Below are 12,050 nucleotides of genomic sequence, written 5' to 3' on the forward strand. Positions count from 1 at the left end.
GCAGGCTTGCTGGGGAAGGGGAGTGAAAATGAGGTGCTCGGAAAATGAGGGACGGTGTTGAAACAGGACAAGAGCGGGGACAGAACCCACAGAGTAGGAACAAACAGGAAACCCAACCCCTGTATGCAGCCAGGACCCAAGAATAGGAAGTTACATAGATGAAAGAACACACAGGTACTGAAGTCTTAGAGCACTCGGCGTGTCCAAGGACAACCACAGGGGGAAGAAGCAGAATTTTAAATCCCAGGCTCATTTCTCAAGAGGGAGCCAATCCGGAGTCCCCGAGTACCTTCCATTTACTTACATTTCAGGGCAGCAGCCTCCCGGGCCGCCCTTACTTCAGCCCAACGGAAAGTCCAATAACCAACGCTAAAATGCCCAGCAACACAACCACTACCACAATGATAATTATCAATTTCTGGAGAGAGGGATAAGAGAAATAAAAACAAGTCATTATTACAAACAACCAGAAAGCCACAGTAAGTCATCCAAAACCCAACCCCTCTGCCTCTACATAGGAGGCATCTTATCAATCCAAATAAATGAAATAAAAAGCCAACATCTCTACATAAAGACACTCTATTAAGATATTTTGTTTCTTAAATTACTTCTGCACTAGCAATGCCAGCAGATGGAAATAAGGAGTTTCCATCAGCTCTCATCTCACACGGCAGCCTTCCTATGTGCACAGATATAAGGGCAACCATCATGGGGTCTCCAAGCAGCAACAGGCCAAGATATAAGTGACTAATTTGTTCCTTTTCAGGAAGGAGTATAAAGACATTTTTGACACAGTCCTAATTACAAACGTCTGTCCATCTCTCCCCCAAAGTACATTCCCACCTGTCAAACCCAGTACAGTGACTGGGGATCAGTAAGTATGGTTACGGTCCTGTTGCAAACCAGCCTGGATTCATCATGTAAAATAACTTCCCAGATTCCCAGATACCTGCCCAAGCAGTAGGTAAAGTTGGAAGAAAAAGAAAGAATTGAAGAACAAACGTATCAGAGCCCAAGAGAAATAGAAAAGAGCAGGCTAAAAAGCAAAAACCACCAGAGCTAGCCACCACAGTCACTAGGTAGAGAAGTTTATAAGTCCTCAGGTGACAGGGGCACCAGAACTAGAGGTGGGGGCGGGCAGTGGAGACAGGATGGAAAGAGCTTGATTGAAAGCTGAATTTGAATCCTGGTTCCTATGCTTCCTAGGTGGCCCGAAGCCAATTACTTAACCTCTGATTCTCAACTGTTTCATCTATAAAGGAGAAATAATAGGTGCTCCCAAGATACAAGGTAATGTTCACATAGCCATCAGCACACCACTGGGTTCATGATAGAGAAGAAGAGACCAAGTGGGGCAGGGCTTGGGCTACCGGTGTGGAAGGCAATGAAGGGAAGGTTTCTGAAGAGCAGGAGTCAAGTGTAACAGCTGAAGGGACCGTGAGCTCTGTCCAGGGGATTAGCAACACCTGGGCAGTGATACAGAGTTGCCTGCAAATGTGGGTTCTGGATAGAGAGCACGTGAGCCAGATCCATGCAAGGCACACCTGGCAAGGAGGGGCAGCTATTCTCTAGGGAAAGCTGAGGTAGGCTTTTGGATGGGGCCAAGACGGAGGGAAGGCACGGGCTCAAGGACACGGGTGGGGGCGGCCAGAGAGAGGAGAAGCCGGTCGGTCCAGCTGGGACTAAGGGCTCACCCTCCGAGCTTCACTCTGATACTTGACAGCCTTTTTGGTATCTGCCACGGCCCGCTCCACGAAGCCCACTGACTGGTCCATGTTGTTCTCAATACGATCAATCATGGCTCCCTTTCCGCGGATGCAAGAGGTGGGTCCAGCAGAAAGAGGGACGGGGAGAGGGAGGAGAGAAAGAGCGAGAGACGGCGCGCACGGTGGACTCTCTTCTCCGAAGGCAGCAGGAGAGGCTCACCTTCCGGGCCTGACCCTGGTACTTCACGGCTCTTTTTGTTTCCTCCCGAGCCTTCTCCACGTGGTCCACCGTGTGCATGACATTCAACTCTATGTTATCTAACATCTCACCCTGCAAAGGACAAACACTAGTCACACCCAGGAAACCCACCCCAGGACAGTCCTAGCTCACATGAGAAAGGGGTTCTCTTTCTTTTCAGCACCAAGAAGAGCATCTGGAAACTTTAACATGCAGCCTTCTGTGGGGCAAACTTGCACAACTTCCCCGTGATTACCTGTGGTTCCCCAGGCCTTGGTGGCTGTCACTCATTCCAAAAACATTCACTCAGTTACTCCTCTGTGACAAGCACTGCACTGGGCACCTGGAGCACACTGTCTAGATGGCTGGAATATTCTGAAGGATCCCGCCACTTTTTTTTTTTAAGTATGTGAAGAGAGAAGCCAAGGTATTGGGTTGGCCAAAGAGTTCATTTGGGTTTTTCTATAACATCTCACGGAAAAACCCAAACCAACTTTTTGGCCAACCCAATACATCTATCTCATGTTCTTAGGGCACTGCCAGGATGCTGGCTTCTTCCTGGTCATTCAGACATGCACCAAGTTCATTCGGCCTGAACTGAGTTCATTCACTACTGTAGAACAGTGCCCAGCACACAGCAGGTGCTCAATAAACAGCTGAGGTGGGAACAGTTGCTTTCTCTAAGGCACTCCCAGGTCCCGTAAGTGACAGACATTGGTTTTACCTGAGTTATCTGGTTAAGAGACAGCAGCCTCTTCATAAGATTCCCAACCTTTGCCCAGCTCTTACTTCCTGCCCAGAAGTTTGGTCCCTCCAATGGATTTCTGTGCATCTTAGGACAGGAATTCCCTTCACCCACCTAGACCTTCCTCAACCCAACCCATGGCGTTATGGCAGTCTCTACACAGAGAACAGAACTTACCATCACTTGAATCTCAAACCAGTTCCTCGGCAAGGCGGTGTGGGGAGAAAAAAGAAGAGTAGGGATGGAGGGGCAGGAGAAATGGTCTCAGAGGCCGCAAGGGGGTGGAAGAAAGGCACCCGAGCCCAGAGCAGGGAACTGATGTCAAAACCAGCCAAGGGGTGCTCGGGCTTCAGTTAGGTTTCCTTCTACAAAGGAAGCAGTTTTCAATCCTCTCCGGGTGGCAGAGCCACTGGGAGTTCCTGGTAATAGTAGCACCAAACCATGACACAGTGGGGAACTTAACTGCGTCATAAGAACCAGGAGACATGTGACTATGTGACACTGATACCATATGCTGGGGACAGAGCCATCCATCCCTGAGCGGGCTTACCCGGGACAAAACAGACCGTCAAGCTAAGCACTGTGAGAGTTTCAAGTTTTTCTGTAAATATCACTTTGCTGTCCCTTCAATCCTTGTGTTGTCTGCTCTTGTTCCTTAGCAAAAACTGTCACCATTTGTGGAAAAACACACATACAGAAGAAAAATACAAAAACCTCTGTTAAACCTAACTTTTCACCATAAACTGGGGAAAAGGCCCCATGTTTTCAATGTCACCAGTGAAACAGTTCCTATCAGGAGATGGTTTTAAGGCATCACCATTAAGAACCCATATCTCTAATTTAAAAAAGACAACGATCCTGAGGCTGGAGGGAACCAGGTACTTGACAGAGCACATCAAACCCCATACTAATTAGAAATGACTTCCAGGCCAAAGTAACAGGCATGAATGATGAGGTTGCGATTGCCCAAGATGTCAGCATCTACCACGCAAGTTCCCAGTGATTCTCCCACCCCACCCGGCTTTCCAGGAGTCCCGTCTCGCCCTTCTCAGGAAGCCCCGGGCTTCCTCTCCTCCCTGCCCACGCGGTACCCACTGTTACCTGGTTCTCCACCAGCATGGCGATGTCCACGAACATGTCGTGAAGCTCCTTGATGCTGCTCTCCAGCCTCACGATGTCCTTGTGCCGTCCCTCGATCTCACTGAGCGCTTGCTTGGAAATCTGAGAGTCGATGATCTAGGCCAGGCCGCACAGAGACCAACCATCTGCCATCACGCACACCGCAGCCTCACCACCCCCTGCCTGCCGCCCCGCCCTCCCTGCCTCTGCAGCCCAGCCCACCCCCACCACCACTCACCCCCGAGGTGAAGATGGCAGGGTTCCCACTCTCCAGCATCTCCTCCAGCTCCTCATCTGTTGTCTTTCTGCCGGCTTTATAACAAAAGGAGGAGAGCATCAAATGTAAGACCAAAGCTCACCATTTCAAAAGTTCCCTGAAAATGGGAATACAGTAAGTTCTCTCTAAAGACCATGGCCTTACGAGCCCCCTGACTCTCCTTTCTCTGGATTTCTCACCTAATCCAATCCATCCTCAACATTATCAGCAGTTACCTTCCTGAAGCCCACGTCTGATTACATTCCTTTCCAGCTCAGAATGTCTCCTGGCCCCCTTCACTGCACCACGGAGTCCAAGGTCCTCAGAACCGAGGGGCCGGTTCCCGGGTGAGCCCTCCCTCCATCCGCCTTAACCTCGCCCTGCTCCACCCAAACGCGCCCTGTTCCCAGGCCCTGGGCGGCCTCTCCCCCCTGAACACGCATGCTTTGCTCTGCCTGCACCCTTGTTCATTCGGTTCCTGCACTCAAAGCACTTTCCGCCCTGTGGGGCCCTGCGGTCCGGTTTCTGATTCCTAAAGGGCGTGGCTGTAGTAACTTCTTTATTCCTCATGGCAACTGGCACCATTCTCTGCTGTCAAACAGGCAGCAAAAGATGTCATGAGCCCCAAGGAGTGCAGCTGTGTAGCAAGTGCTTCCTTCATGGATGCAGAAACGCTGGTTCCCACGGCAATCAAACGACTCGGGCCTGGTAACTCTGAGCCATCTTTCAGCCTAAGACGCAACGTCCAGGATGCACCAGTGCTGTGTCCTCAGCTCGGGCACAGAAGAGAAGGCAGAAGCCACCAGCGGGGCTGCTGCTCCCTCTCCCCGGGCCTCACGACGGGGGACGGACAAGCCCGTGGCAGGAAGGGTGAAGGGGCACAGGCCAAACTTCAAACACGCACTGATCTCGAGCTGCCGCTGGATTCGCCCTTTGCTGCGTTCACGGAAGTCCACCTGAGCCTCGTTGTATTTGGTCATCACCTCCACAAACTTCCGGGAGAGGACGGAGTGCTGTGGGAGCAAGGTGAAATGCTGTGAGCCCCCAGGAGGCGAGGGAGGGGAAGGTCCACAACTCTCATAGAACCCCAGCCCCGATGCAGCCTCATCTACAGCAGCACTGGTCCTGGAACAGAAGACCAGAGACAGCTCATGGTGGGAATGTAAACGGGTGCAGTCACTGGAAAACAGGATGGAGGTTTCTCAAAAAACTAAAAACAGAACTACCATACGACCCAACAATTCCACTCCTGGGTATATATCAAAAAACTCCAAAGCATTAATTTGTAAAGATACTTGCACCCCAATGTTCACAGCAGCATTATTTACAACTGCCAAGCAACCTAAGTGTCCATCAACAGATGAATGGATAAAGAAAACGTGGTATAGATATCTACAATGGAATACTACTCAGACATAAAAAAAAAAAAAGAATGAAATTTTGCCATTTGCAGCAACACGGATGGACTTGGGAGGCATAAGTGAAATAAGTCAGAGAAAGACAAATACTGTATGATATCACTTATATGTGGACTCTAAAAAATACAGCAAACTAGTGAATATAACAGAAAAGCAGCAGGCTCACAGATAAGGAGAATGAACTAGTGGTTACCAGTGGGGCGGGGAGGGCAATATAGGGGTGAGGGAGTGAGAGGTACAAACTATTGGGTGTAAGGCAGGCACAAGGATGTACTGTACAACACGGGGAATACAAACAACATTTGGTCATAACTGTAAATGGAAAGTAACCTTTCAAAATTGTATAAAAACGAAAACAGAACAAAACAAAAATCAAAGACCAGGTACAAGACTCAGTTTTTTGGTTTCCTAACTTTACACCGTTGGAAAAGTTGGCTGACCTTTCCAAAGCATGTTTTCAGTACCTATTAACCTGTCTTGCTGAACTCCTATAGTAATTGTGAGGCCAAAGGAGATACCTTGTGAATCTCAGAGGCCCTGTTTTCTAAAGCTGCCAGACTCCCTCCTATATCCAAAGATCCTTGGGTTGTTACTCAAACTGACCTCCCCAACTTTTCTTGCTTCTAACTCAGTGCCTTCAGTCAATGGCCCTGGTGCCTAAACTCCAATCTTTATCATTTTTTTTTCCTTACCCACCTCTCAGCATCAAGCCCTACTGGTTTTTCCTTTGCAAAATCACCAATATCTATGCTTTCTTCAAACCAACTACCACCAGGCAAATTCAGACCAAAATCATTGCAAAACCCAACTAGAGACCCACCTGCCTCTTGCCTCTTTCCCACTCTGATCCAGTTTTCAAATGGTTCCCATATTATCCTCCTAACAAACTGCAACCCAAAGTAAATGCATACAGGCTACTCAGTCAGATCCAAACTCCCCGGACTGTAGCCAAAGGCCTCTGGAATATGGTGCTATGTTCTCTACCAAAAACTCAACATCCACTATCCCATGACAAACTTTTTTCTCTAGACAGGCTGCTCTCTTCACGTCTGCCCCCTCACACCCACACCCACCCCCGCTGCTACCAACCCACCCAGGCACACACACACACACACACCACTCCTGCCCCCATGCCTCTAAGGAGAACCTCTCCCCGAGCCTGTCCATGCTGGCATCTTGCCCACCAAGGCCCAGCCTCCTCTGGCCACCCCAGTTTTTCCCGAGATTGTCTGATGCTGGGAGCATATGCATTTGATCCGGTCTTCATACACGTTCTCCCATGGGTCTTATATCATAGTTTCCTTGTGCTACTTGAACATCGTGCCAGTTCAAGGACAAGGATCATATCTTTGATGACCACCAAACAGCCTGACTCCAAACTGGACAACTAATGACCAACAGTCTTCAGAGAGAAGACTTCAGTTTCCTCACCTGTAAACCAAGGAGGCTCACTAAACCCTCAGCAGTGCTCTGGGAGCCTCAGGCACCTCCTTAGAGGACAGTGTGAGAGGGGCCACCAGCTGGACTCGGCCCTGTCCCCCACCTCAACCTGAGCAGCTCCCCTCCATCAGTTCCTCAAACTGAGTTCCAATCAGTGGTTGTTGGTTGTTTTTTGTTTGTTTTTTGTTTTAAAGGCTCCACAGCTAGAAAAGGGAACCCTCCTACACTGTTGGTGGGAATGTAAATTGGTGCAGCCACTATGGAGAACAGTATGAAGGTTCCTTAAAAAACTAAAAATAGGGTTACCATATGATCCAGCAATCCCACTCCCCAGCATATATCTGGAAAAGACAAAAACTCTAATTCGAAAAGATACATGCACCCCAACATTTATAGCAGCACTATTTACAATAGCCCAAGACATGGAAGCAACCTAAATGCCCATCAACAGAGGAATTGATAAAAAAGATGTGGTACATATATACAATGGGATACTACTCAGCCATAAAAAAGAATGAAATAATGCCATTTGCAGCAACATGGATGGACCTAGAGATTATCATACTAAGTGAAGTAAGTCAGACAGAGAAAGACAAATGTATCACTTATATGTGGAATCTAAAAAATAATACAAATGAATTTATTTACAAAACAGAAGCACAGACATGACTCACAGACATAGAAAACAAACTATGGTTAACAAAGGGGGAAGGGGGGAGAATAAATGAGGAATATGGGATTAACAGATACATACTACTATATATAAAATAGATAAACAACAAGGATTTACTGTATCACACAGGGAACTATATTCGATATCTTATAATAACCTATAATGCAAAAGAATCTGAAAAAGAAGCATATATATATGCAAAACCGAATTACTTTGCTGTACACCTAAAACCAACACAGTATTGTAAATCAACTATACTTCAATAAAAATTTTAAAAAGGGACTTCTCCGGTGGCACAGTGGTTAAGAATCCGCCTGCCAATGCAGGGGACATGGGTTCGAGCCCTGGTCCAGGAAGATCCCACATGCCGCAGAGCAACTAAGCCCGTGAGCCACAACTACTGAAGCCTGCACACCTAGAGCCCGTGTTCCATAACAAGAGAAGCCACCACAATGAGAAGCCCGTGCACCACAACGAAGAGTAGCCCCAGCTCACCACAGCTAGAGAAAGCCCACACGCAGCAACAAGACCCAACACAGCCAAAAATAAATAAATTTATTTTATTTTATTTATTTATTTTTTTTTTTTGCGGTATGCGGGCCTCTCACTGTTGTGGCCTCCCCCGTTGCGGAGCACAGGCTCCAGACGCGCAGGCTCAGCGGCCATGGCTCACGGGCCCAGCCGCTCCGCGGCATATGGGATCCTCCCAGACCGGGGCACGAACCCGTATCCCCTGCATCGGCAGGCGGACTCTCAACCACTTGCGCCACCAGGGAGGCCCAATAAATTTATTTTTAAAAAAAATTTTTTAATCAAGAAGACTCCACAGCTAAGAAAAAAAAAATTAAAAGATTGGACTAGATGGTTGTTAGACCAGGGAAAATCTCACCTGGGATTTCCGAATCCGAAGGTCTGCTGACGACCGGACCTCCTCTTCTTCAATATGCCTCTCCATGCCTGGATGGGAGAGGAGGTTATTCTAGCAACGTATCTGCTGCTCTCCTCCAAGAAACACACTGTGCAGTGCGGCCTCCTCTCTCTTTCTCACACACCCGGCCCAGGAGACGTAACAGCAGGCAGGTCCAGTCTCAAAAGGTCAGCTCACACCTGAGCCACGTGACCTGCGTTCCACGACCTTTACTACTGCCGGGTCTTCTTCCTTGGACACCTCTCAGCACAGTGGTTAACACCATGAGTCTCTGTCACTAAGAGACTCGGACTCAAACCTTGCCCCTTAGTAGCCATGTAACTTTGGAAAAGCCACTTAACCTCTCGTAGTGTTCCTGTTCTCTCGTCTGTAAAATGGAATAAACAGCAGTGCCCCCCTAGCAACACCAACGTGAAAATTAAATGAGAATGCACACAGAGGCCTTGGCACACGATCACGGCTACGACTGGAAGCTGCCACTAACGACTTCCACCTCCACCCGCATGAAAACAGGCAGCACAGTCTGTTTGGGGGAAGAAATGATAAATGAGGCTGAGCAATGCTGCTTTCACTCTCAGACCAACAGCATGCACTCGTCACCAAGTACAGTGGGGCAAGAATGCAGATGATAGCCATGGAGCTAAGGAACCTTCTGGGCGCCCAGAGGAACTGAATCTACGACAGTGGCTTCACTGAACAATGCCCGAAATTGAGGGGTGGGCATGGGGGTGATGGGAGGGTGATACCTGGCCCCCAAGAAATGTCTCCAGAGTCTACAATCCATCTGGCATCCATACATCACTAACATCACTGCTCAAATGTACGTAGGTGCTGGGGAAGGAAATGGGACCAGGAAGAGAAAAGTCGAGGGACTAAGCTAAAGGACCAAGTCACCCAAATATCCAATAGCTGAAAGCACACTTTCATTCCCATCTCCGAACTTCAATTCTGGACTCTCTCAACCACAGTCATGACTCGAGAGCAGGTAAACTGTCTGGGGCTATAACAGGTCATTCCAGGGACAGTGCCCAGACCACAAGCAGAGACGGCAAGGGTGGTGTCACTCCCGTCAGGAAGAGTTTCGGTCCAGAAGAGCTGGACCCCGGATGTGAGACGGATGGTGGGAGTGCTGCCCGCTCCCTTTGTTCCTTTCTTACTCTTCAGTTTGTTCCGGACATTGTTGGCCCTTTTCTTGATCTCAGTCGTGAGCTGCTCCAGGTCATCCTTGGTTTCTGGGTAAACAAATGCAGGCAGAGTCAGTTAGAAGAGACTGAAAGCTTAGTCAGCTACAACACTCAACAGAGGAGGTGGGGAGCTTTCTCAGGTGCCCATGGCCCAGAGCAGTATGTATCCTGGTGGGCTCTCAAGACATCTGTCATTAGAATCACAGAAAGCTTATTTTTAAAAGGCATTTTTTTCCTGGCATCCTACCCCAGAACTACAGAATAAAAACACCTCGTGGAAAAATAGGGGGGTACTGGGGAAGCATTTCAGGCAGAGGAAATAGCACAGGGGCAGTGGTGGGTGGGACAGAGATGAGGTATCTCAGCAGCTGTAAGAGCCATTGCCAGCCATGAGAGGGTCTAGCTGGGAAGGAGAGGAGAGTTTGGCTAACTGGGTTGGACCATGAAGAGAAGAGGTCACAGCAGCAGAGCAGTGACCAGGAGAGGGTAGAGGAGGACGGGAGATGACACGGCGCGTATGTTAGTGTAAGGTAATACACCACCCCCCGCTGCTGCTCACAGAGGGAGGAAACCAAGGCCCAGCCCCAGTGGCCAAGGGTCACTGTTGGGTGACTCAGCCCCGAGTCAACACTCACTTGGCTCTGGAATGGGTGCAGACAGAATGATACTGTAGAGCTTCTTAGCTTCCTCCACGTGCTCTGAGATCTTGTCAATGTTGAGTCGAGTTTCCTCAATCTATAGTTAGAAAGATGATAGCCTCTGTCATCAAGAGGAAGAATATAGCCATGACTGAGATGAAAACAGAGCTCCCTGCCCACCTTCTGGGTTGGTGGAAGCAGATGGTGACAGGAAATGTCTTCTGAGGACCAGTGAGCCCAGTGAGTACCCTTCCCATAGTCAGAGAAACGAACGTAAACAGAGCAGTCATTGAAGACCCGTCCTCATTGCTCCCTGAGAGGAAGTACGTTTACTCACCTTGGATGGGAAGATCCCAGCCAGAGTCAGGAAGAGCCAGGACAACCCATGAGGAATAATCAGAGTGAAGGGTCAAGAAACCTTACCAGGCAGATGCCCAGCTCCTCCAAAAGTGGAGCAGCAGAAAGTGAGGACAGGAGAGAGGGAAAAAGGAAAGATAAAAAGGGAAAGGGAGAGAACAAACCTGGAGAGTGAGAAACACAGAGAGAAGAATGAGAGGAAGAGAAAGACAAAAACAGAGATGAAGAAGAGAGAAAGAGAGAGAGAGACGAAGCAATGACCATCTCAGAAGATGCTGAACTTCTCTTGGACATGTGTTCTGGGGAAACGCCTCTTACTAGCTGATCGCCTTAGACGATCAAGACCCAGGAGCTCAAGCCGTGGACCATTTCTGCCCATTTCTGAGGTTCCTAACTGTACAAGGTGTGTATCAGAAAGTACTTCTAGCTGCGCCTCATTCCCAGATGGAACACCGTCCCAGGACGCTGCTGCCTGAGCATTTAAGTTCAGTCTTGGCTCCCTCTTCAAAGGCACCGGCTGTCCTGGCACCACGGCCTCTGCTGCGGTGCCAGTGCGTATGCAGGCAGCAGCACATGCCAAAGAGATCCCACATGCCGCAACTAAGAGTTGGCATGTTGCAACTAAGAGTCTGCAACCTGCAACTAAAAGATCCCACATGCTGCAACTAAGACCCAGCACAGCCAAATAAATAGATAAACAAATATTAAAAAAAAAAAAAGTCTCTGAGATTCCAGACTCTAGCTATTCAAGGCCCCAGAAACTATGCAGCAAAAATAACCCACCTCCGGGAGCTCCCTCGTGGCGCAGTGGTTAAGGGACTCGGCACTTTCACTGCTGGGGCCCGTGTTCAATCTCTGGATGGGGAACTGAGAGATCCCACAAGTCACGAGGGCACAGCCCCCGCCCCCCGCAAAAAAAAACCACCTTCACTGGACCCTGTCTGAATTCCTAATCCACAGAATCCATCAGTATTACAGAGCGGTTGCTTTACCCCACTAACTGGTAAGGTGATTTGTTACATAGCAGGCAGACTCCATCTCTCAATCCTGCGCTCTCAGGCAGGTTCTGTTTCCTCTAAAACTCTGCACTCCCTGCCGACTGAACAAAGAGACCAAGGAAAATACAGACAACGACAAATTAGACCAAAAAAATCTAAGGTTTATCATTTACTAGACCCTGGCTTTTTAACAGCCAAGGAGGCCTAAACACCCAAGAGTCAACTCTTTTCTATAATAACTGGGAGGCTGGAGAAACCATTTGAGTTTTACGGGGCAAAGCACATTTTGAAAACATCCTGATCTTGTGACTTCATCTGTACCTTGCAAATGCCTCTCTGACCAAGCTGTG

At 48.7% G+C, this 12,050-nt stretch overlaps 1 protein-coding gene across 3 annotated transcripts in view; it reads right to left on the reverse strand.

The window, feature by feature from the left end:
- Positions 1–12,050, reverse strand: part of STX3 (syntaxin 3) — a 37,815-nt gene that overhangs the window by 6,128 nt on the left and 19,637 nt on the right. For 2 of the 3 annotated variants that reach the window (XM_060102925.1, XM_060102924.1), the window contains exons 3-10: positions 10,343–10,442; positions 9,681–9,755; positions 8,485–8,552; positions 4,969–5,077; positions 4,047–4,120; positions 3,791–3,925; positions 1,927–2,037; positions 305–418 (exon numbers count right to left, since the gene is read on the reverse strand). In XM_060102925.1, the coding sequence (XP_059958908.1) occupies positions 335–418; positions 1,927–2,037; positions 3,791–3,925; positions 4,047–4,120; positions 4,969–5,077; positions 8,485–8,552; positions 9,681–9,755; positions 10,343–10,442 (756 nt within the window). In that variant the 3' untranslated portion in view covers positions 305–334. The other variant, XR_009532938.1, reaches the window with a different exon arrangement.

This window comes from Mesoplodon densirostris, chromosome 7 (assembly GCF_025265405.1).
Source record: "Mesoplodon densirostris isolate mMesDen1 chromosome 7, mMesDen1 primary haplotype, whole genome shotgun sequence".
In the NCBI taxonomy this organism is placed as follows: Eukaryota; Metazoa; Chordata; class Mammalia; order Artiodactyla; family Ziphiidae; genus Mesoplodon; species Mesoplodon densirostris.